Source organism: Oncorhynchus keta, chromosome 31, assembly GCF_023373465.1.
Source record: "Oncorhynchus keta strain PuntledgeMale-10-30-2019 chromosome 31, Oket_V2, whole genome shotgun sequence".
In the NCBI taxonomy this organism is placed as follows: Eukaryota; Metazoa; Chordata; class Actinopteri; order Salmoniformes; family Salmonidae; genus Oncorhynchus; species Oncorhynchus keta.
In genome coordinates this window covers 8,515,037-8,542,138 of record NC_068451.1, presented here as the reverse complement: position 1 = coordinate 8,542,138, position 27,102 = coordinate 8,515,037, and the positions used below count along the sequence as shown (strand labels likewise).

General features: G+C 43.8%; 1 protein-coding gene across 2 annotated transcripts in view; it reads left to right on the top strand.

The window, feature by feature from the left end:
• LOC118364315 (igLON family member 5) overlaps window positions 1-18,249 on the top strand; it is a 165,754-nt gene extending 147,505 nt beyond the window's left edge. For both annotated transcript variants that reach the window (XM_035745764.2, XM_052489451.1), the window contains exons 5-8: window positions 2,572-2,703; window positions 10,144-10,264; window positions 11,816-11,967; window positions 13,778-18,249. In XM_035745764.2, coding sequence (XP_035601657.1) covers window positions 2,572-2,703; window positions 10,144-10,264; window positions 11,816-11,967; window positions 13,778-13,881 — 509 coding nt within the window. In that variant the 3' untranslated portion in view covers window positions 13,882-18,249. The remainder of the gene's footprint in view (window positions 1-2,571; window positions 2,704-10,143; window positions 10,265-11,815; window positions 11,968-13,777) is intronic.
• The last annotated feature ends 8,853 nt before the right edge of the window (window positions 18,250-27,102 follow it).

Genomic DNA, 27,102 nt, shown 5'->3' with positions numbered 1-27,102 from the left:
TGAGATTCTTTAAAGTAGACACGATCTGCCTTGATGACAGCTTTGCACATTCTCTCAACCAGCATCATGAGGTAGTCACCTCGAATGCATTTCAATTAACAGGTGTGCCTTGTTAAAAGTTCATTTGTGGAATGTCTTTCCTTCTTAATGCGTTTGAGCCAGTTGTGTTGTGACAAGGTAGTGGTGGTACACAGAAGATAGCCCTATTTGGTAAAAGACCAACTCCATATTATGGCAAGAACAGCTCAAATAAGCAAAGAGAAATGACAGTCCATCATTACTTTAAGACATGAAGGTCAGTCAATCCGGAAAATGTCTTTGGTCTGATGAGTCCAACTTTGAGATTTTGCCTTCCAACCGCCATGTCTTTGTGAGACACAGAGTAGGTGAACGGATGATCTCTGCATTTGTGGTTCACACCGTGAAGCATGGAGGAGGAGGTGTGGGGTTGCTTTGTTGGTGACACAATCAGTGATTTATTTAGAATTCAAGGCACACTTAACCAGCATGGCTACAACAGCATTCGGCAGCAATACGCCATCCCATCTCGTTTGCGCTTAGTGGGACTACCATTTATTTTTCAACAGGACAATGACCCAACACACCTCCAGGCTGTGTAAGGGCTATTTGACCAATAAGGAGAGTGATAGAGTGCAGCATCAGATGACCTGGCCTCCACAATCACCCAACCTCAACCCAATTGAGATGGTTTGGGATGAGTTGGACAGCAGAGTGACGGAAAAGCAGCTCAGCATATGTGGAAACTCCTTCATGACTGTTGGAAAAGCATTCCAAGTGAAGCTGGTTGAGAGAATGCCAAGAGTGTGCAAAGCTGTCATCAAGGCAAAGAGTGGCAACTTTGAAGAATGTGTTTAACACTTTGTTGGTTACTACATGATTCCATATGTGTTATTTCATAGTGTTGATGTTTTCAATATTATTTTACGATGTAGAAAATAGTAAAAATAAAGAAAAACCCTTGAATGAGTAGGTGTGTCCAAACTTTTGACTGGTACTGTATATATCTGAAAATGTAGCTAGCTGGACTCTCTTACCCATGTACATGGATGAACGCTTCTCCCTCTCTGTCACAGATGCCATGGTTGCCCATCTCAGCCATTACTTACACTTCCTGGGGTCCAAACATATTAAAGTACTCACATTACATATACAACAAATGATAAAACAGTATATCATATAACATTATTACACCACTACATATCTACAATACAAAATGTTTAATACCACCATAACCAATATCACAATGTATGCATATGCATGTGTTCATACCTTTGTGTCTCTCTTCACAGTCCATTGTTCCATGAGGTGTATTTTTACCTATTTTTAAAATCTGATTCTACTGCTTGCATTAGTTACCTGATGTGGAATTCCATGTAGTCATGGCTCTATGCAGTACTGTGCACCTCCCATAGTCTGTTCTAGACTTGGGTACTGTGAAGAGACCTCTGGTGGCATGTCTTGTGGGGTATGCATGGGTGTTCTATCGTCCGCTATTGTCCTCAGTCATTTTCCATTCAGATTTTCAGACCCCGATAACTTGTCATTGTTGATAGACAACAATAAAGACAAGTATTGTACTTCTGAATTCCACACTGACTTTACGGAATTCAGAAGTACAATTCTTGTCTTTCATAATTTGGTCAGATATGCTTGTATGTGTACTGTTAGTGTTTGTTGCTAGCACGTCATACCTACGTTTGCATATCTTGCCAATGAAAAGTCTTTCAAGTAGTTGGCAAAATCGGTGGGTTTTGTGATGAATGAGCCATCTGATTCAATCAATGATGGAGCCGAGTTTGCCTTTTTTCTGTAGACTGTAGACAGGGGTTTCATACAACAGGCTTGTGTTCTCTTTTCGACTTCCTTCGCATATTTGCAATCAAACTTTAGAATCTCCTTAGCTATCGTACTCTGCTTCCACCGGGCATTACACTGATTTCAAAACTCTGTCCTGCAGAAAGTGGAGCCCAATACTATTGCAGTTATTTGTGATATATTTTTTAAAAAGCTGCGTTAGAATATATGACCTACACATAATGAGCAGCCATTTGTTATAGACAGAAGCATGCTACATGGCAGACCAATCTGAACTCATCTCTTGGCATGTCCAGCCCATCCATTATCGCAGCCAATCATGGCTAGCGGGAAGGTTCCTGACTTTTTCCATGGCTAAATCAACTAGTCTCGCAATTTAACAATTGTATTCGTATTTACAGATGGCATACACGTTTGATATTACTGCACATGAAAGGTCAGATGTTTCAGAATGCACTTCTGCCCCCAAAAATTATGTTTATATGCAAATAACTCTCCTGTGAAGTAGTGACGTGTGACATATGCCTAGTTTCCTGAAACGAGTCACATTTAATAAACACAAGAGACCAGAAAATGTATAAAAGGGTGTGGTGGCAGTATTAGCAACAGTGGCATCTAGTGGGCAAAACCTGGTATTTTCACACTAATTTATTTAATTGACCTTGAACAAATGCACATCCCAGCCTGTGATAACCTCTGGCTTCTATCCTTTGACCCTGTCCTTTGTCCAATCAGATGGTCTAATGAGTGAGGGGGAGTTCCTGGACATAACAGAGATCAAGCGGCATCAGGCGGAGGAGTTTGAGTGCATCACCAACAATGGAGTGACGCAGCCCGACATACGCAAAGTCAAGGTCACTGTCAACTGTGAGTGTCCCTACAAACCAAAAACACATGCATGCACTCACATACACAGACACACAGAAACAGTCACAGACACAGACACCCCACACATAGTATACCTCCCATAAGATAATACTATACTGAACAAAAATATCAAATCAACATGCAACAATTTAAAGTATTTTACTGAGTTACAGTTCAGATGAGGAAATCAGTCAATGGAAATAACTTCATTAGGCCCTAATCTATGGATTTCACATGACTGGTTACAGATACCGTAAAAAAAATGGGCCTCAGGATCTCGTCGCGGTATTTTTGTGCATTCAAATTGACAATCGATAAAATGCAATTGTATTCATTGTCCGTAGATTATGCTTGCCCATACCATAACCCCACTGCATCCATGGGGCACTCTGTTCACGATGTTGACATCAGCAAACCACTCGCCTACTCGACGCCATACACATGGTCTGTGGTTGGGAGGCCGGTTGGACATACTTCCAAAATCTCTATAACGATTTATGGTAGAGAAATGAACAATCGATGATTTGTCAACAACTCTGGTGGACATTCCTGCAATCAGAGTGCCAACTTCACGCTCGCTCAAAACTTGAGATATCTGTGCCATTGTGTTGTATGCCCAAACTGCAAATTTTAGAGGCCTTTTAATGTCCCCAGCACAAGGTGCACATATGTAACGATCGTGCTGTTTAATCAGCTTCTTGATATGCCACACCTGTCAGGTGGATGGGTTATTTTGGCAAAGGAGATATGCTCAATAACAGGGATGTAAACAAATTTGTGCACAAAATTTGAGAGAAATAAGCTTTTTGTGCATATGGAACATTTCTGGGATCTTTTAATTGGAGCTCAAGAAACATGGGACCATCACTTTACATGTTGAATTTATATTTTTATTCAATGTATGTAAAATATCACTGAATATGTAAGATTCAGTTATGTATCAATATGTATGAATGCAATATCTGAAAAGTTTTAGAACACCTACTCATTTTTACTATGTTTTACATTGTAGAATAATGGTGAATACATCAAAACTATGAAAGAACACATATGGAATCATGTAGTAACCAAAAAGTGTTAAACAAATCGAAATATATTTTATATTTGAGATTCTTCAAATAGCCACCCTTTGCCTTGATGACAGCTTTGACACACTCTTGGCATTCTCTCAACCAGCTTTACCTGGAATGCTTTTCCAACAGTATTGAAGGAGTTCCCATATATGCTGAGCACTTGTTGGCTACTGTTTCTTCACTCTGTGGTCCGACTCATCCCAAACCATCTCAATTTGTTTGAGGTCGGGGGATAGTGGAAGCCAGGTCATCTGATGCAGCACTCCATCACTCTCCTTCTTGGTCAAATAGCCCTTACACAGCCTAGAGGTTTGTTGGGTCATTGTCCTGTTGAAAAACAAATGATAGTCCCACTAAGCCCAAACCAGATGGGATGGCGTATCGCTGCAGAATGCTGTTGTAGCCATGCTGGTTAAGTGTGCCTTGAATTCTAAAGAAATCACAGACAGTGTCACCAGCAAAGCACCCCCACACCATAACACCTTCTACTCCATGTTTCACAGTGGGAAATACACATGTGGATATCATCCATTCACCCACACCGTCCCACAAAGACACAGCAGTTGGAACCAGAAATCTCAAATTTGGACAAATTTCCACCGGTCTAATGTCCATTGCTCATGTTTCTTGGCCCAAGCAAGTCTCTTCTAATTATTGGTGTCCTTTAGTAGTGGCCTCTTTGCAGCAATTTCACCATGAAGGCCTGATTGCATTAGCGTCGAATAGCCTACCGATATGCAACTTTTCAGGGAAGTTAGGAACCAATATACACAGGCAGTTAGGAAAGCAAGGGCTAGCTTTTTGAAACAGACATTTTGCATCCTGTAGCACAAACTCCAAAAGTTCATGGAGACGAAGAGCACCTCCTCCCAGCTCCCCACTGCACTGAGGCTGTCACCACCAATAAATTGAGAATTTCAATAAGCATTTTTCTACGGCTGGCCATGCTTTCCACCTGGCTACCCCTACCCCGGTCATCAGTCCTGTAACCCCCACAGCAACTTGCCCAAGCCTCCCCATTTCTCCTTCACCCAAATCCAGATAGCTGACATTCTGAGAGAGCTGCAAAATCTGGACCCCTACAAATCAGCCGGGCTAGACAATCTGGACCCTCTCTTTCTAAAATGATCTGCCAAAATTGTTGCAACCCTTGTCTGAGATCCCAATGATTGGAAAGCTGCCGCGGTCTTCCCCCTCTTCAAAGGGGAGACACTCTAGACCCAAACTGCTACAGACCTATATCTATCCTACCCTGCCTTTGTAAGGTCTTCGGGAGCCAGGTTAACAAACAGATCACCGACCATTTCGAATCCCATTTCAATCTGGTTTTCAGAGCTGGCCATGGGTGCATCTCAGCCACGCTCAAGGTCCTAAACGATATCCAAACCGCCATTGGTAAGAGACAATACTGTGCAGCTGTATTCATCGACCTGGCCAAGGCTTTCGACTGTCAGTCACCACATTCTTATCGGCAGACTCAACAGCCTTGGTTTCTGAAATGACTGCCTCGCCTGCTTCACAAACTACTTCTCAGACAGAGTTCAGTGTGTCAAATCAGAGGGCCTGTTGTCTGGACCTCTGGCAGTCTCTATGGGGGTGCCACAGGGTTCAATTCTCAGGCCGACTCTTTTCTATGTATACATCAATGATGTCGCTCTTGCTGCGGGTGATTCTCTGATCCACCTCTATGCAGACAACACCATTCTGTATACATCTGGCCCTTCTTTGGACACTGTGTTAACTAACCTCCAGATGAACTTCAATGCCATACAACTCTCCTTCCGTGACGTCCATCTGCTCATATATGCAAGTAAAACTAAATGCATGCTCTTCAACCGATCGCCGCCCACACCCACCGCCCGTCCAGCATCACTACTCTGGACGGTTCTGACTTAGAAGATGTGGACAACTACAAATACCTAGGTGTCTGGTTAGACTGTAAACTCTCATTCCAGACTCACAGACTCAGATCTCAATCCAAAATTAAATCTCAAATTGGCTTCCTATTTCAAAACAAAGCATTCTTCACTCATGCTGCCAAACATATCCTTGTAAAACTGACCATCCTACCGATCCTTGACTTCGGCAATATAAAAACAAAATAGCCTCCAACACTCTTCTCAGCAAATTGGATGCAGTTTATCACGGTGCCATCCGTTTTGTCACCAAAGCCCCATATACTACCCACCACTGCGACCTGTATGCTCTTGTTGACTGGCCCTCGCTTAATATTCATCACCAAACCCACTGGCTCCAGGTCATCTATAAGTCTTTGCTAGGTAAAGCCCCGCCTTATCTCAGCTCACTGGTCACCATAGCAGCACCCACCCGTAGCACGCGCTCCAGCAGCTATATTTCACTGGTCACCCCCAAAGCCAATTCCTCCTTTGGCTGCCTTTCCTCCCAGTTCTCTGCTGCCAATGACTGCAACGAACTGCAAAAATCACTGAAGCTAGAGACGCATATCTCCCTCACTAACTTTAAGCACCAGCTGTCAGAGGCAGCTCACAGGTCACCGCACCTGTACACAGCCCATCTGTAAATAGCCCATCCAACTACCTCATCCCCATACTGTTATTTATTTATTTTTGTTCCTTTGCACCCCAGTAGCTGTACTTGCACACTCATCTTCTGCACATCTATCACTCCAGTGTTTAATATCTATATTGTAATTATTTTGCCCCTATGCCTATTTGTGCCTTACCTCCCTTATCGTACCTCATTTGCACACACTGTATATTGACTTGTTCTATTGTATTATTGACTGTATGTTTGTTTATTCCATGTGTAACTCTGTGTTGTTGTTTGTGTCGCACTGCTTTGCTTTATCTTGGCCAGGCTGCAGTTTTAAATGAGAACTTGTTCTCAACTAGCCTACCTGGTTAAATAAAGGTGAAATAAAATTAAATTAAAAACAGTCTCCTCTAAACGTTTGATGTTGAGATGTGTCTGTTACTTGAATTTTATTTGGGTTGCAATCTCTAATAATAAGCATATCCTCTGCAGCAAAGGTAACTCTGGGCCTTCCATTCTTGTGGCGGTCCTCATGAGAGCCAGTTTCATCATAGCGCTTGATGGTTTTTTTGCTACTGTATTTGAAACTTTCAAAGTTCTTGACATTTTTTGTATTGGCTGATCGTCATGTCTTAAATCACATATGTCAGAGTCAAGGCCCGCGGGCCACATCCGGCCCGCGAGAAGGTTTTTACGGCCCCTGGGATGATCTTGATTTATTATTAGAACCGGCCCGCAGACCGCAGCAAGCCGGCAGCCGCAGATCTTTTACACGCACCAATACTACATTTCCCACAATGCAACGGTGGCGCACCGAGCAGTAGGCTGCTTCATTTCAATATTTATTGGCACAGCAGTTGTCAGCATCACAGTAAAATTAACTTTCAGATACCCATCAAAAATGGCAAAACGGAAGGTGGACACTGAGAACCGGGGTTTCAAACAAGGTGGGAGTCGGAGTATTTGTTCACGGAGGTAGCTGGAAAACCTGTGTGTCTTCTGTGTGGAGAAAGTGTGGCGGTACTGAAAGAGTATAATCTGAGGCGACATTATGAAACGAAACACGCGGACAAAAACAAGAATATGGACATGGAACAAAGGCTACAAAGGCAGAGGAATTAAAGCGAGGCCTCAAATCTCGACAGGCTCTGTTCAAAAAAGCCAAATCACAAGGCCAGGCTGCTGTCAAGGCCAGTTTTATTTTGGCAGAAGAGATCGCTAAATCAGCCCGGCCATTTACGGAGGGGATTTCATCAAAAACTGCATGATTAAAGTTTGTGACGAAGTTTGCCCAGAAAAAGGCAACTCTTTTTAAATGTGAGTCTGAGCAGAAACACCATTGCCGAGAGAGTAGACCAGTTGTCCATCAATCTAAAAGAGCAGCTTGTGAAAAAGGGAAAAGATTTCATTGCATATTCCTTGGCTGTGGATGAGAGCACCGACATTTCTGACATTGCCCAGTTGTCAATTTTCATCCGCGGAGTGGACTCCAGCCTAAGCGTGACAGAGGAGTTTTTGGCTTTACGTCCTATGCATGGCACAACTACGGGGCATGATTTGTATGAAGAGGTGTCAAGATGTGTAAATGAGATGGAGCTGCCTTGGGAAAAACTTGTGGGTTTGACAACCGACGGAGCACCTGCGATGTGTGGACACAGGAGCGGACTGGTGGCGAAGATACGGGAAAAGATGCAAGAGGAAAACGCGACAGGTGAGCTGACAGCTTATCATTGTATCATACACCAGGAAGCGTTGTGCGGTAAAGCCTTGAAAATGGAGCATGTAATGAGCATCATCACGCGCACAGTTAACTTTATCAGAGCCAAAGGTTTGAATCACCGCCAGTTCAAGGCATTTCTGACGGAGTTAGAAACGGAGCATGGTGATTTGCCTTATCACACAGAGGTGCGATGGCTAAGCCAGGGAAAGGTGCTTCAAAGATGTTTCGAGCTTCGTGAGGAGATTTGTCTGTTCTTGGACAGCAAAGGGAAAGACACAACACAACTCCGAGACGAAATGTTTCTGTGTGAAATGGCTTTTCTGTGTGACATTACGAGTCATCTGAATGCAATGAACTTGCAGCTGCAGGGTCGGGATCGTGTCATCTCTGATATGTACAGTACAGTGAAGGCATTTAAAACCAAACTGACTCTGTGGGAGACGCAGATGCGGAAAGAAAATTTGAGCCACTTTCCCAGCTGCCAGACCATGAAAGAGAAGCTCTCTACCAGTGCGTTCCCCGAGCGCACAGTTGGCTGATAAAATAGGTATGCTTGCCGCTGACTTTCGACGCCGATTTGCTGACTTTGAAGCACAAAAAGCAGGTTGGAACTGCTCGGTAACCCATTTGCTGTTGACGTGGAAAGCTCACCACCAAACCTCCAAATGGAGTTGATTGACCTCCAATGCAATGATGCACTGAGGGCAAAATATGCGGCAGTGGGTGCTGCGGAGTTCGCCCGTTTCCTCCCGACACAATGCCCCAGCTGCGCATCCAGGCTGCTCAAACGTTGTCTATGTTTGGCAGCACATACCTGTGTGAACAACTGTTTTCTTTGATGAACTTGAACAAAACATCACACAGAAGTCGACTTACTGCTGAACACCTCCACTCAATTCTGAGGATTTCCTCAGCTCAGAGCCTTACCCCGAACATTGATGAACTTGTGGAAAAGATGGGACACCACCAAGTATCACCCTCAACCTCAAACAAGTGAACATTACTGTGCAATCACATATTTAGAGTTTTTACTCAGTTCAAGTTTAAAAGTTAAAGTTTAATATTTGTTTTCACTGCATGTTACTTCTCCTTAAACAAAGTGTTGTTTTTGATTAATAGATTTTTGCACTTTATTTTATTGTATTTCAATCCAATTATATTTTAAAAATATTTCAGTTGAGTGGATGATAGAAAATTGCTATTATTGTTTTTTCTTTGAAGTAAATTTAGCCCACTTTTGCTAAAATAGAAAATATAGGCTACTGATGGTGCCTTGAATACCGGTTTCTTTCATTTAATGTTCATGTTATGGGGATTTTTATATAAAGGAAATTTGTCTTTTGTGTCTGTTGAAAATTAAAGATTACTGACAGAGCCATAAGAAAATATTGCTTTATTTATCTGATCATATTGGAATATATTTGTTAGGTTTTCAGTAGGTTCAATTAGGTTCACTAGACTATATGCGTCATTTAAACATTTTTCAATGAACATTCGAACAGTCCGGCCCTCGGCTTGTAGCTAAATTTTTATTTGGCCCTCCGTCCATTTGACTTTGACACCCCTGTCTTAAATGAATGATAGACTGTCATTTCTCTTTGCTTATTTGAGCTGTTCTTGCCATAATATGGACTTGGTCTTTTACCAAATAAGGATATCTTCTTTATCCCCCCCCCTACCTTGTCACAACACAACTGATTGGCTCAAACACATTAAGAAGTAAATAAATTCACTTTAATAAGGCACACCTGACTACCTCATGAAGCTGGTTGAGAGAATGCCAAGAGTGTGCAAAGCTGTCATCAAGGCAAATGGTGGCTACTTTGAAGAGTCTGAAATATCAAATATATATGGTTACATGATTCCATATGTGTTATTTCATAGTTTTGATGTCTTCACTGTTATTCTACAATGTAGAAAATATTTAGAAAATAAGAAAAACCCTTGAATGAGTAGGTGTTCTAAAACCTTTGGTCGGTAGTGTATGTCTTAAGAAATGTATATGACGTGTATTTATCAACCTCAACCTTTCTCGACCTTGAAGGTAACTGAGCCTTTCTTTGTCTGAGCTTAACTTTTAATCACTATCGTTGTGTACATATGTTAAAGATTTCTCTCTTCTCCCTTGTTCAGACCCTCCCATGATCACAGACGTGAAGAACATGCCAGCCCAGCTGGGCAAAACAGCCATTTTGCGCTGTGAGGCCATGGCAGTACCCACGGCCTCCTTTGAGTGGTACAGAGATGACCGGAGGTAAGAAAAATACCTCCTCCTTTTCCTTCACTTTTCTCTAATAGGACAGTTTTGCTAGCACAGGCTGGAATATGTTCCAGGATTCATCCAGTGGCATTGAGGAGTACACCACCTCAGTCACCGGCTTCATCAATAAGTGCATCGATGATGTCGACCCCACAGTGACCATACGTACATACCCCAACCAAAATGAATAGATTACAGGCAACATCCGCACTGAGCTAAAGGCTAGAGCTGCTGGATGCTTATAAGAAATCCCGCTATGCCCTCAGACGAACCATGAAACAGGCAAAGATTCAATACAGGACAAAGATTTAATCCTACTACACCGGCTCTGATGCTCGTCGGATGTGGTGCGAGCCTACCAGACGGGCCTTCTATGCTCACATCGAGGCAAGCAACAGTGAAGCATGCATTAGAGCACCAGCTGTTCAGGACGACTGTGTGATCACGCTCTCCATAACCGATATGAGCAAGAACTTCAAACTGGTCAACATGTAGGTTGCATCACCACCTTGTATAAAAACTGCTGGGGCCAAACTTCCTGCCATCCAGGACCTATATACTAGGCGGTGTCGGAGGAAGCCCCGAAAAATTAACAAAGACTAACGCAGCACCAAGTCTAGGTCCAAAAGGCTCCTTAACAGCTTCTACCCCCAAGCCATAAGTCTGCCAAACAACTAATCAAATAGCTACCCGTACTATTTGCTTTGATCCCCCACACACTGCTGCTACTCGCTGTTTATTATCTATGCATAGTCACTTTACACCTACCCTAATGTACAAATTGCCTAGTAAAATATTTTCTTTAAACTGCATTGTTGGTTAAGGGCTTGTAAGTAAGCATTTCATGGTAAGGCCTGTTGTATTTGGCGCATGTGATAAATAACATTTGATTTGATTTAATAGGTTAGGTAGATTTTTTTCCTTTATTACTAACACATCCAATGGGGCACACCAGGAAGTATTGTAGGTTTAAGTGCTGTTAGATTTTTATTGGAATTGTCAGGTAAGGTAGTGACAGAGTGGAGGGGGAATGTGTTTTTCTGAGATCTCTGGGGAGAATATAGTAACCATTTCCCGCTAAGAGGTGTGATTTAATATTCTCTCTCTGTCTCTCTCGATGGCAAAGGATTGGATTGTAATGAGTAATATGGTAAAAAGAGAGAGAGAGAGAACACACTCTATTAGGGCACACCAGAGAGTATTTTAGATTTAATTGCTGTTAGATTTTGACTATTAGAATTGTCAGGTGAGGTAGTGACAGAGAGGAGGTCTCTCCGTCTGTCGCTCTCCCACTCTCTCTCTCTCTCTCTCTCTCTCTCTCTCTCTCTCTCTCTCTCTCTCTCTCTCTCTCTCTCTCTCTCTCTCTCTCTCTCTCTCTCTCTCTCTCTCTCTCTCTCTCTCTCTCTCTCTCTCTCTCTCTCTCTCTCTCTCTCTCTCTCTCTCTCTCTCTCTCTCTCTCTCTCTCTCTCTCTCTCTCTCTCTCTCTCTCTCTCTCTCTCTCTCTCTCTCTCTCTCTCTCTCTCTCTCTCTCTCTCTCTCTCTCAGGCCGGTAGAGAACGACAATACTCTGAGGATCAAGAACGAGAAGACGCGCTCACTGCTGCTCTTCACCAACGTGACGGACAAACACTTTGGCAACTACACCTGTTTTGCCTCCAACAGGCTGGGAGCCTCCAACGCCAGCATGCTGCTCTTCCGTGAGTCTCTTAATGCATTCACACAAACACACACACATACTTAAGCATGCATACGTACACACAGCTAGCCACATGCAAACATACACTCATGCATGCATACCACAGGAGGTTGGTGGCACCTGAATTGGGGAGGACGGGCTTGTGGTAATAATTGGAGAAGACTGAGTGGAATGGGTTCAAATACATCAAACACATGGTTTGCAGGTGTTTGATGCCATTCCATTTGCTCCATTCCGGACATTATTATGAGCTGTCCTCCCCTCAGCAGCCTCCTGTGATGCATACACACACAGACGTCCATACATGTGTCTAAGCTCATTCTACTTCACTCAATCACACAAGTAGTCAAATGTGCATGCACACATACATAGAGAAGCAAACCAATGCAAACATACACCTAGTCACACACTGCATTGCCCCATCCCCATCTCTCTTCCTTTCCCTGCTCGCGGTGTTGGATCTCCTAATCCCCCTCCCTCCTTCCCCAATCCCTCCTTCCGTCTTTCCATCTCTTTATTCGCCACCCCATTACACCAAATAGCTTTTCTCCTCCATTTCTCCCTCTGTTCTGTCCTGTTCTGCTACCCCAGGAAGTTGTCGTTTCTCTCCTTCTCGCTCCTCCCGTCTCGCATTAGCCCTCCCCAATGAGCGATTTCCAACACTGTGTTCTCTCTCTCCCTCTATCCCACCCTCTCTCCCGCCTTCCACACTCTGCCATCTTAAGTGAGCCCCTTCATCTCCTCCTTTTCTCCTCTTTTATTCCCTCATTCTGCTGTTCTCTCGGCAAGTCTCCCTCCAATGACTCACCCCCAGCCAGTCAGTCTCATACATCCTTCTGCTCCGCCTTGCTCCATTCCCTCCACTCCGCCTTGCTCCATTCCATCCACTCCGCCTTGCTCCATTCCCTCCACTCTGCCTTGCTCCATTCCCTCCATTCCGCCTTGCTCCATTCCCTCCATTCCGCCTTGCTCCATTCCCTCCACTCCGCCTTGCTCCATTCCCTCCACTCCGCCTTGCTCCATTCCCTCCACTCCGCCTTGCTCCATTCCCTCCACTCCGCCTTGCTCCATTCCCTCCATTCCGCCTTGCTCCATTCCCTCCACTCCGCCTTGCTCCATTCCCTCCACTCCGCCTTGCTCCATTCCCTCCACTCCGCCTTGCTCCATTCCCTCCACTCCGCCTTGCTCCATTCCCTCCACTCCGCCTTGCTCCATTCCCTCCATTCCGCCTTGCTCCATTCCCTCCACTCCGCCTTGCTCCATTCCCTCCACTCCGCCTTGCTCCATTCCCTCCACTCCGCCTTGCTCCATTCCCTCCACTCCGCCTTGCTCCATTCCCTCCACTCCGCCTTGCTCCATTCCCTCCACTCCGCCTTGCTCCATTCCCTCCACTCCGCCTTGCTCCATTCCCTCCATTCCGCCTTGCTCCATTCCCTCCACTCCGCCTGCCTCTGTGTCTTATCTCTCCCATCATTTGTCCTTCTCCTCTCCTCTTTTACCTAATATTCATCATTATAAATCGTTCATCATCAATCTTCCATCATTATAACAAGCTGGGTCTGAACTGTCTATACGAATGGGACACAGACTGAAAATCACACCACTCTGACTAATATCAGATCGCTTCGGGGATGGTTTTACTCTCTGTCCCTGTCATTGCACTCAGACTTAATTTCTATCCCAAAATGTTTGACCTCTTTTTACTTGTAGCTTACGTTTTCTCCGGTTGTTTCCTTTTCCCCTTACAAATTCTTCTCCACTCTTTCCTCCCTCGCTTTCCTCTCTCCTTCCGGTGCCTGTCCTTCTCTCAGGGCCGGGAGCCGTGTACGGGCGAGGCGTGGCCGTCAACGTGGGGGTGAGTGCGGGCGTCGGCTTCTGGCTTTGCCTCTCTGTCTCTCTCCTGATGAAGGTCTAAGAGCTTTTCCTGGAAGTCCCGTACCACCTGCGGAAGGAAGAAGGAATTTCTTTAATTACGAACCCATCACTGTGAAACAAAAATGATATGCATTCTTCCAGGAGCCATTGACGCATCACATCTCACACCCACACCAACTCCCCCCTATTCCTCACCCCACTACCTCCCCCTTGCTACCTATATTGCCACTATCACCATTATTGCCACTATCACCACTTCATGCTGTTTCCAATGAGGGTCACATTGGTGATGTCTATGATGTCTGTGTTTATTAAGAATGATAATTGTGATGATGATGATGATGATGATGATGATGATGATGAAAACAGATATTTAACACCAGAATAATACTATTATAAATCTAAATGATGACTGATCTACACTACTGTTGGTCTCATAGACATTTGAAAACTAGGAGTAACAACACTCCTATTTATGGTTGGAACTACTCTATAATAACAATGATGAGTTATTATGATGAGGGTCACGTGACCTTGTTGAAAGCTGTCCATTGGCCCGTTGGCCCTGTGACATTTGACCCTATGATCACACAAGTACCGTTTTATTTTGTTTTTAACCGTGTGGCAGTGTATAGGACGCGGCTGCTACGATTGATGTCAAAACACACATGAAGGGCGGGCAGTGGGGGGTTCTATATAGTCTTTGCCCTTCTAGTGCATCCTTTTAGGATCGCAACCAAGACGAAGCATGTGAGAAGCCCCCCCCCTCATCGTTAAGGTGGTTTGTGCTCTGTCTTGTGTGTAAATATAATGCAGTACAGAAGCCATGCCGTTACTAGAGGCAGTCTATCCACATCCAACCCTCCCATTGGCAGTGGCTAATGTGGATCCTAATAAAATATCCTCAAAAAAATATCCAGCAAAATGACATTATCCATCAGCCTCTATTACAGTTTTCATAACCAGGAAGCGACTGTAGAAATAACAATCGTGTCTCCTGCTTTGAAGGTGTTGACCAGTCATCCTCCTTCCTTGTCGCTTGTTGATAGCATGTACCGGTTAGAGATGTTCCTGTCGTGAAACCTCCCTCCCACTCCCCCTCCTCCCCTGCACTGTGTCCGTTTTACTCTGCAAGGTTAAACTGCTATAACTTTTTTGGTGTTGATAATAATACTGATGATGTTAATAAGTATTTAAATAAATATGAAAAGTAATTCCATGTGAGAAAAAAAAAAAGAACACATACTACTCCAGAGCTCATGACGAGCCGTGTGTGCTAAAACATATTTTGTACTTAATCCCTCGGAGAAATCGACACACGTTGAACTGAACGACGACGACAAAAGACGAAGTTGTCAGGTTTTCAAGTTGTGCTCTTTTTGACAAGGATTTTAAAAACACATGGAAGTTGATCCCGAGGGAGTCTTTTCATCCAAAAGAGTCCACAGTCAATGAAACGTAATATCGTTTGTAAACGTGTCTGTATTAAAACCTTTGTTTTCATGCTGTTAACTGTATAATACATGTTACACACATTACATATATTCAACCAGCTTCCATAGCGTGTCACTCTCCAGACAGACCAGCTCCATGGATAAATGACTTAAAGCGATGTATGTAAAGCAGCGTCCCTGTAAGTCAGTCAGCCCCTGTATGGCAGGACAGGCGCACCAGGAGATAAAGATGTAATTAGCCATTACCTATGGCTGGATAAGCGACAGGTCCTACACTCTCCACTTCCCCCGGTGTCCTTCCCGCCAGCCATGGACAGGCCCCATAAATCACGTTCAATCCTGGCCCTGACAGCATCCTCCTCAAGGACACCCTCGTCCCTGTAAAGCAGACGCGGCGCGTCCTCACAAACCACCACACCTGGGCCCTGATTGAACCCCCCCCAGGGTTCAATTATCCAGCCACTTTACCTGCACAGATCAACCACTGAGACATGTGCTATGAGGCTCGATGACACCCCAACTACCCATCCGCTGTCTCTCTGTCATGTCCTGCTGTGTCTATGTCTATATGCAAACTTCCCCATAGTGATCCAACCTGAATGGAGAGGTTGGCTCACACTAGCAACTAGCTGACTACCCACAATTCCTGTGACCTTACAGGAATATGCAGCATCCGTATTCAGTATTCTGCGAATAGCTGTCATCTTTTTTTGTTTGATTTCATTTTAACCAACCTGCTAACTAAGATATAGGAGAGGCATCCAATCGGGTTAATCTGTGCTATGATATATAAGGGCGCCCCTAACAATCTATTCAAGAATGGAACTGTTTTAGTAATACTATTGTATGAAGTGTGCTAATATATGACGAGATGTGAAGCCCTAGCCAGAGTGAATGTCCCCTTTAGCAGGAGGCTAGTCAATGAAAACCTGTTTGTCTCACTGAATATAGTGTGAGACGTGTTCTGTTGATGCCCGTTGCTCTATGCAATGTAGTCAGTCACTGGTATGTCTGAAGGGCAACAAACAGACCCACTTGTGTTCATCATGTTTTGCTCAGACTCACAGGACATTGATTGGTATCGATTTTCAAGCACAAGAGCAGGTTGTTTTGGTCAGTGATTCTGTTTTTCCTTCTTTGTCGTTTTCTCTCACTCACGCTGTCTTTCTGTCTGTCTTCTCTCTTTCACATATTCTGTCTCATGTCAGCACCCAGCTCAATTTTATCAGTGGAATAAACTTCTGTATGTACATACTCTGTCCTTGAAGAAAAAACTAAAAGAAAATAACAACAAAAAAATAACAAAAACATACTGTCATGTTTCTCAATGTGGGTTTGAAAAAAAGCATGTAAATGTTCGTTTTGGGGGGACTTTGAAAAAAAAAAAGCTGTATCTTGTGTTTGGGCTTTAGGCTGGGGGAAAGGCTGGGAGATGTGCTTTTAAGTTCATGCAATGGAGGGCGATATGTATGGTGGGCATTTGTAATAACCCCAAATGAGTTTGAGTGTCTCCGTGAGTTAAATGTGAAAGTTAATCAGACTCTGTGTGGTGCAGAGGACTGGAAATGGGAAAAGGAAGGATGCAGCAAATGCACTTCCTTGATGGACAGTGGGAAGAAGCCCAGACTGGTGGGGACAAAGCTCTGAGGCAGAGGGAGATGGGATGACTCTGACCAGACAGTGAACTCTCCATGGGAGAGAACGAGAAAAGACAGGGAAGACACTTGATAGGATAGCAGCTTAGATAGCATTCCTAAAATGACCGCTGCGTCGTCCCTCCTGATCTGCTAGCCTATCAAGCGAGCGCTTTACACTTTAATGAGATGGTGTGGTGTCATGTAGCTTGACCTGTAATTACAGCACAGAGACATACTGTGTGATTCCAATGGTCGTAAGTGGTGCATTCACATGTGGTGGGGGGGGGGATACTAATTCTACGGGCACCACTCGAGCATTGCTAAGCAGCACTTTTTGGCTTATGTTGATGTACATAATATAAACGAACTTGCTTCATTTATATATTAGATTATTTAAATGTTTTGAAGAAAATTATAACCATATTTGGGTGGTGTGTTTTTATTTATTTATGAGTGACAAGTCTAGTAATATATGAAAATACAGTGGTAGAGTAGCAGTAGAAGCTAGATAACTATACAACCAGTCACCATTTGAATGTACTCATTTTTGTGTTAGATCCTGAATCACTATAACCACTATATTCCCACATCGAACACTTCCTCAACACACTTTCAGTTCCAAATGCAATGGTTAATCGATACATTGGACTGGATCGCATGAAATTAGAGCAATTTCTCCCCAGGGTCACTTTACAAGGGCCCAAAGACAGAATTGTCAAGTGTCTATAGCAAGGCCTTAGAATAAAGAGCATAATTTATCATGCCTTGATACAAGACACCCCTAATTGCACATTGATTTTCTCCCCATCTCCGAAACGATTTGGCCGAGCTATATTGTCAACTAAGGTAAACTATGTGTTTAGAGAACATACAATGAAGAATGAGTCATTCGTCTTACTTTCATGTCAGTTGAAAGAGTAGCTAGTCAAGGCACATTTTTGTTATTTCTGATAATGAGATGTCTAACAATTGTCTGTATAATGGCACCTTCTAGTACATTATATTTTATTACTGTACTCAATTAAAAGATTGATACCAAATGTTAATTTTTGGAAATGTCAGTACCTATCGATACTGTGTATCTAGAGGCTTATGTCTGACAAACACAGCCGACTCTTTAGTAGGAGTAGAGTCTAGAACGATAGGATGTACAATAGAACAAGACGAGATAAAGGGGAATAGAACCGTAGCCATGATAGTATTTGGTCAATATTCAACTAACATGATAAATTATCAGAAATATGTCAGATTTTCAGTACCGGTACTATGTATCGGTTATACACAAGAAGATGTGTCTTATTGAGGGACAGACTCATTGATATATAAATGATGTCCTTAGTACCAGCCAGGTCTCTCCAGCTGTTGTCCTTCACACAATAGCCCACTAGTTAGATAACAATGTGTTATCCTAATGATCTATAGTTCACCAGCTATTCTAAAGGCCTGTTCAATTCTTATGAGCAGAGTCAACGTTGCGAGTGTATTTAAGCTCCAGTAGATTTCCATTAGCTGTACTAATGAGTGCATCGATACACAACATGCTGGACTGAGGTGAGCTACATGATGGAAATAGGTCATTATTAGATAAACATGCTGACTACATGTTGCCAAAGCAGAGGAAGTGATATTTGCCTTGACTCACTGAGGGCTAAGCTTGGAAGTTGAATGAGGTAGCTAGGTTATATAGTAAAGTTGGTAGTAGTTGAATTGATAGACAGACAAGGACAGAATTGATTGAGCAAAAAGATACGATTATTTAGATAGGTGGATATTTTGTTAGTTTATTGTTTCTATTCTGAATTCCAATTAGGATATATTATTATTCATGTAAAACATTGACATTATTTGTTTGTGTGGATAGTGGGTTAAAGTAACACTTGTGAGCCACATAGGCAAGAGCAGCAGTCACTTACTCCCACCTCCATCCACACAGACAGGCCGGCACTACAGCTGCTGGTTGCTTGTCAACCACCCTCTCCTCTCTAAGAATGTAGCTAGTGGATAATTAACAGTGTACCAGTGTTAGTCCATCCACAGCTGGAATAACAGAGAGTTTGCACACTACCAGGCAACAATGGAGGCGCCCACCAGCCAGCCTCCTTAGTCATGGGGTGGCAGGTAGCCTAGTGGTTAGGGTGTTGAACTAGTAACCAAAAGGTTGCAAGATTGAATCCCTCAGCTGACAAGGTAAAAATCTGTTGTTCTGCCCCTGAACAAGGCAGTTAACCCACTGTTCCTAGGCTGTCATTGAAAATAAAATGTGTTCTTAACTGACTTGCCTAGTTAAATAAAGGTAATACATAAATAAATTAGAAGCCTGCCTAACATCTCCAATGCTGAGTGCCCCATTACTTGGCCTTTGTGAGTCACCACCACAAACCTGCCATTTGGCCAGTCAATCAGCTGGGTAAATATTGGTTGCCGTGGCGAAAACTGACAATGGAACTATATTTCTTTCTTGTCGAATGACAGCATCAAGTGATGTTCTGGCGTGTGTTCATATGATAAAATTGGAGAGAACCTGTACGGTGTGATTAAGTCGCAAACTGTCTGAGACTGTCCTATTAATGTGAGATGTATAGATTTGAATTTATGACACAATATACGATTGGGTTGTCATGACAGTGTTGTTTCACCAGAGCCATTTTGAAACTTCTGGGGGAAAAATGACAATCAGGTAATAACAATGCACAAAGACAAATGTCATCTTTATCAGTGCGAGAACTAATAACAAATATTAGGGTGTCTTAGGTGTCCAATGCAATCAAGTGGATGAGTCTACTCTAGAATGCTTGGTTAGTGTTTGCAGACATCTTATGGAGATGTCATGCCCATCTCTCTCTCTCTCGTTGCCCCTCTGGCCCACGTCCTTCTCCATCTCCTTTCCCTCTCTGTGGAGAACACCTGGCACCTGTGCCCCCCCCCCCCCCCTCTATGCCAATCCCGCTGCCTGCTGCCTTGCCACCTCTCTGTAGGCCAGGTTCCCACCCTGGTAAATCTGTGTTATTGATTTGTGAATGTGTGTGTCCGTGTGTGTGTGTGTGTGTGTGTGTGTGGATTATCTGACCTTCACATGGCAGGCATGTTGGTTTCAATCTACCCCAGGACCTCAACATTATTATTTCTGTCTGTGTTGACTTTTCAAGATTGCATCGATATAACTTACTGAACAAAGCAAAGGAACACAAGCAGCATCGTCTTCCATCTTGACATATTTTCTGTGCAGTGAAGCGATGTTGATTAGGATGACTCTTTTGGTTCATTTGATCTCCGTTCTGTCTCTGTTTCTGTCATATCTATGTGAGTGGACAATTTTTTCTCTCCAAATCTATAGAAGTGGAGTTTAAAAAAAAAGAAAAGAAAATATATCAGAGGGAGAAAAAAAAATAAACAAATAATGTTGTTTTTAACAGAACTCTGTGTGAGTGGTTGATTGTTGTCGTTGTTTAAACTTTTCACCTGATGCTTGAGGCCAAGTTGTACATTGTCTTTTTTTGAATAGGAGTAAATCAAGAGGATATCTAAATGCAGAGGGAAACAGACAGCTGAAAATATAATACCTTAAGTACCTAATCAATATGACCTTAAAGTTCCATTAGATTGCTGTAAATTATTTACATACTTTCAACGGGAGTAAAGATCAGTGAGAGATGGATGGAAACGGCAGTTTACTAATACATGTCAGAAACGGTTGCCAAATGTTATGCTAATGTTTCTGTTGAGGTGCACAGAGTAGGTCAGTCCCCACTTCTCTTGTTTATGACAATTCAGAACATATTTAATCCAGTGAAAGGGGCTATAAGAGGGTTAGGCTGTTTGTCTCCTTTTCAGTCAAACTGCTTCTGGCTGTGAGTGGTACGGGTTTGGGGGTCAACTTTTGGGTGAGGTCAAAGCTGTGGTTCATACTGGGTGGACAGCGGAGTCAAAGTAACTCGGAGCGTCTTTTTTAAACGATTTACCTAAACATTGATGACGGTGAGTCGCACCCCTCATATCCGAAAGTATCCTAAACATGCGGTATGACATACTGCACTATTCATCAGAATATATGTCAACCATACAAGGACTGCTCTTCTACACACTTCTACAAAAACGTTCAGAATTATAAAATAAACTAAACTTTTTGTACTTGAAACTAATTGCAGCTTTAATGATGGCTTGCTAGTTCTTTTCAAAGTAAACAAATTCATTTGAAATGAGATAGAATCTCAAACCTTGACATTGTATTCTTCACACAGTAACCACTTTGTTGGTAAGTAATTAGCTAGCTGACATTCTGTCCAATGAGCACCTTATCATTGCGAAAGAGACTGAATGGTTTTGGCGTTGCTTGTGACTGTAGACTGCCTTTTGCTTGCTGTTGCATTGCGGTTTGTGCAGACATCAAGAGCGAGGCCTATTTGCCTGTAAGACATAGACTCGTGTGGTCTCTGACGTAACAGGCGCTGAGATTCGTCTTGTTTTGGAGCCTGGGCCTATTAATGAACATTGGAACATAATTAAGCAGCAAAAAACAAGCTGACGTCTCGTTGTCGTTGGAGGGAAGCTTGACATTCAAAGTCACTGTTCGAACAGTCCTTTCACCACTGGAGTTTGTAATGAGAAACAAACGCATGACAAATAACCTGGACCTGTGCGGGCTTCTGTTGATAGCAGGCCCAATACCAGGTTAGTGTCTTCCAATCATACTAGGATGCAAATAATCTCACAAATACATTTTTTATGTTTATGACGTTTCAGCACATTCAGTGTCATAATTAATACTTATTATACAATATCCCTAAGCATATTACAGTGCATATAGATTTACCTAATTGCATAAATTCTGCCTTTCTGTTTTGACTTCCATTCTTGCAATAACAAGACTCCTGTTGACAACACTAATGATCTAATTACTTTCAGAAGTGTGTAGAGTCATGAGTTGTTTGTTTGTCAAGATAAGAGGACAAAATCTCATTAGTCAGGGAGAAAGTCACTCCAACTCTCTCATTTTGACTTTAATAAAATACTGTGAACATCTCCAAATACACCTCAACATCATGGGCAAGCTTTGGGGCAAATGCCTTTGAACTGAAGGTCTTGCTGTTTTCGTTTTGTTTTGTTACCTTGATAAGGAAGCATTCACTGGCTGCACCCTCACTCAGCCCCGTTAAGGATGGTAGCGGCAGAGAGGTTAAAGGTGAGAGCGAGGGGACAGCACAAAGCTCATTGTCCTGGGTAAGACAGAAACACATTTGCATGGTTTCCAAATCTGTTTGTGCTATCTTGACAACTCATATGGCTGTTGCTTGGCATGGTAATGACCATAGGATTAAGCATTAAAGTCTAAGAACTTGCTCTGATAAGAAATGAACACATCTGCCTTTATTCTTGGAATGTCTTATTGTAACTCATTAGAGTTTCTCGTCATTTTTTCTGTCTTTGTTGGTATTGTTGTTGTTGTTGTCATTGTTGTAATTGTCTCTCATTTGTATCCTTTGAGAATTTGTTTGAACCCAAATGGTTAGCAGGGAGGCAATTCAATTTAAACTAGTGGGCTATGCATCACCATAAAGAAGACTAACCAAGCTCAAATCTAAAAAAATTCTAGCCACATGGAAATTTCCTTTCAGTTCATCTTTTTGCCTGAGTGGTTTCGTGACAGATCCAGATATAATCACCCCGGCACAATGCATTGTGGATTCTATTGATCTTTGCAGGGAATTGAAACTCACCACAGAACAAGGCAAAGAGGGAACGTGAAATGATTATGTGCAAACCCCTCATGCGAAAGAGAAGGTTTCTCCCAGCGTTTCTCCAGTGGGGTGCACGTTACAAAGTCCTGCATCATTTACAGAACCATGAGTGTGTTATTTTGCCACAACTGCATTACCAACATGGCCTGAATATGTCGAAATAGTGAAATATGACATGCAGTATAACTACTATGGTTAAATGTCAAAATCTGACATATTTCTAATGAGCGGCAGGTAGCCTAGTGGTTAAGAGCATTGGGCCAGTAACCGAAAGGTTGCCGGTTTGAATCCCTGAGCCAACAAAAAATATACTGTTGTGCCCTTGAGCAAAGCACTTAATCCTAATTTATCCTGTAAATCGCTCTGGATAAGAGTGTCTGCTAAATTACTAAAATGTAAATGTCATGAGATAGATGGTATTGCATCTCCTCCTGCCCCTACTAGCACCCCCCTCTGTGCCCCAACTCCTCCTCCATGTCCCCTCACACGGACCAGTGGGTTCTCCTCTGTATCACTAGTGGGTTCCACCCACACCACCTCACCCTAACCTGGACACACCAGAGTGGGGAAGATAGCCCCTACCACTTTGTTGGCAGCAACTGCACCCTTCACCCTGCTTACCCTCACACCAACCAATCGCACAGCCTGATTCCAAAGATCTCAACTCCTAATTGGATGGGAGTTGAGTTTACTGTTTACAGGTGACGGACAGCTCCAGAAATGAAGTGTACGTAATCAGTGTGCTGTCCCTCCCCCTGCGGGGGTCTGTGGATGCTGGGATCTCCTACACCTGTAGTGTGCAGGATCACCCTGCACTGGACTGACCCCTGTCTGCCTCCTTTTCCTGGGGTGAGCTTTAGTTAACACTACCGTATATTTCACTAGACTAGTTCTCATATGGCTCAAATATCTAGTCTCAGCCAACAGCTTGCATGGCAGCCGAGCGGAAATGGAGGAAAACTCGCCTCCCTGCGGACCTGGCATCCTTTCACTCCCTCCTCTCTACATTTTCCTCCTCTGTCTCTGCTGCTAAAGCCACTTTCTACCATTCTAAGTTCCAAGCATCTGCCTCTAACCCTAGGAAGCTCTTTGCCACCTTCTCCTCCCTCCTGAATCCTCCCCCTCCCTCCTCCTCTCTGCAGATGACTTCTCGTCAACCATTTTGAAAAGAAGGTCGATGACATCCGATCCTCGTTTGCTAAGTCAAACGACACCGCTGGTTCTGCTCACACTGCCCTACCCTATGCTCTGACCTCTTTCTCCCCTCTCTCTCCAGATGAAATCTCGCGTCTTGTGACGGCCGGCCGCCCAACAACCTGCCCGCTTGACCCTATCCCCTCCTCTCTTCTCCAGACCATTTCCGGAGACCTTCTCCCTACCTCACCTCGCTCATCAACTCATCCCTGACCGCTGGCACGTCCCTTCCGTCTTCAAGAGAGCGAGAGTTGCACCCCTTCTGAAAAAACCTACACTCGATCCCTCCGACGTCAACAACTACAGACCAGTATCCCTTCTCTCTTTTCTCTCCAAAACTCTTGAGCGTGCCGTCCTTGGCCAGCTCTACCGCTATCTCTCTCAGAATGACCTTCTTGATCCAAATCAGTCAGGTTTCAAGACTAGTCATTCAACTGAGACTGCTCTTCTCTGTATCACGGAGGCGCTCCGCACTGCTAAAGCTAACTCTCTCTCCTCTGCTCTCATCCTTCTAGACCTATCGGCTGCCTTCGATACTGTGAACCATCAGATCCTCCTCTCCACCCTCTCCGAGTTGGGCATCTCCGGCGCGGCCCACGCTTGATTGCGTCCTACCTGACAGGTCGCTCCTACCAGGTGGCGTGGCGAGAATCTGTCTCCTCACCAGCTCTCACCACTGGTGTCCCCCAGGGCTCTGTTCTAGGCCCTCTCTTATTCTCGCTATACACCAAGTCACTTGGCTCTGTCATAACCTCACATGGTCTCTCCTATCATTGCTATGCAGACGACACACAATTAATCTTCTCCTTTCCCCTTCTGATGACCAGGTGGCGAATCGCATCTCTGCATGTCTGGCAGACATATCAGTGTGGATGACGGATCACCACCTCAAGCTGAACCTCAGCAAGACGGAGCTCCTCTTCCTCCCGGGGAAGGACTGCCCGTTCCATGATCTCGCCATCACGGTTGACAACTCCATTGTGTCCTCCTCCCAGAGCGCTAAGAACCTTGGCGTGATCCTGGACAACACCCTGACGTTCTCAACTAACATCAAGGCGGTGTCCCGTTCCTGTAGGTTCATGCTCTACAACATCCGCAGAGTACGACCCTGCCTCACACAGGAAGCGGCGCAGGTCCTAATCCAGGCACTTGTCATCTCCCGTCTTGATTACTGCAACTCGCTGTTGGCTGGGCTCCCTGCCTGTGCCATTAAACCCCTACAACTCATCCAGAACGCCGCAGCCCGTCTGGTGTTCAACCTTCCCAAGTTCTCTCACGTCACCCCGCTCCTCCGCTCTCTCCACTGGCTTCCAGTTGAAGCTCGCATCCGCTACAAGACCATGGTGCTCGCCACGGAGCTGTGAGGGGAACGGCACCTCAGTACCTCCAGGCTCTGATCAGGCCCTACACCCAAACAAGGGCACTGCGTTCATCCACCTCTGGCCTGCTCGCCTCCCTACCACTGAGGAAGTACAGTTCCCGCTCAGCCCAGTCAAAACTGTTCGCTGCTCTGGCCCCCAATGGTGGAACAAACTCCCTCACGACGCCAGGACAGCGGAGTCAATCACCACCTTCCGGAGACACCTGAAACCCCACCTCTTCAAGGAATACCTAGGATAGGGTAAGTAAGGGTAGGTAATCCTTCTCCCCCCCAACAAGATTTAGATGCAAGTGGCTGTTCCACTGGTTGTCATAAGGTGTATGCACCAATTTGTAAGTCGCTCTGGATAAGAGCGTCCGCTAAATGACTTAAATGTAAATGTAAATGTAAATACCTGAGTGGAATCAAGGTTTTCCTTATCAACTTTTATACATGTGTGCTTCCACTAGACACAGATTCAGTCAATCATGGGCCTTCAACGACTGTAAATTGAATTCACCCTCAGGTCTGTCCTCATTGTGTGAGGTCCATAACTGTATAACTCTGCAATTGCCATTTTGTCTACGCTCACAGACGCAGCCCCCGATGAGGTGATTGGATGCTTGAATATCCTTAAGATCTGTGTCTTCTGTGGAGTGACTGTGGCGTTTTCCATTGCAGGTAAGTACTGTATGGTCGCACTCACAAGATCACACAAGGATCATGGGAAATGGAGTCGTGTAAATAATTGTGCGGTCCATGTCTTGAGCATCAGTCAATTGGTTTGTTTAAGATATCGTCTTTTTCTCCGCAGCACTGACAAGTGTGGGGGAAAAAAACTCTTGTGTCCTATGTACGGTAAGTACATGCATGCACACACACATTCTGTTATACAGCTCTATCTGTTTAGCTATCCAACATTGTGAGAAAAAGTCCAAGAGAATCTGATTTTCTGTAATTAATAGGCTACCCACAACAGCCTCTATACAGATTTTTACTGCATGATACATTTCCTGATCAAATGGCACACTTTTTATGTCAGAGAGTATGCTGGGTTTTTACTGGGGGACTTTTTTGGGGGGGGGGACCAGTAGTTTTATCTATACTGTAAGCACATGCCTCAGCACGGTTTTAAAAACGAGCTCTACACTCTCTCACTTGTCCTCCTTGATGTATATTCTACCCAGCTCACACATTCTGTAGCATCCCCAAATCATGATACAACACTGATGCTATGTGAAGCTTTAGGTCTATGTTGCGTGTCGAACGGAAGCCATTTTGCAATCGTGTCAAGTGCTACTGTGCTGCTGAATGCTTTTATTAGTCATATTGTACTCTAGTGTCAAAATGAATGTCTCATGGATGGTGTGGCTGTCAAATAGATATATGCAATAATCAACTCAACCTCTGTTGGAGCGTAATCCCTGTATAACCGGATTAAATAAAGTCAAGGCACTTCCTGGCGTGAAAGTATTGAATCTATGGGTTTATGTTGGTGGTGTGGGCTTTCCTTGCTCGTGTTACAGGTACTGTACAGCAGCTGGCTGTATAGTATACATGCACCACCCATGATACCTTATCAGTGACTATAGTCTCTGTGTAAATATTTGAGAGGCTCATCAATTATCATGAGTTACACGGTATTGGGAAGTATCTCTGAAGGGATGGCTGTCATATTGTACATGTTATGACTCCAAAACAGTAGCAAGAACCAGGGTTCCACAACAACCTGATTATGTTCAACTATGCCATTGCCAAACGTTTTGCTTGTAATTGTGTAACCTATTCAATCCTGTTCAACTATTATAGTATTTTTGTTCCCGTAATTCATGAAATGAACATGCTTTTATTTCAACATCAATATTTTTATTTGGTCCCAGA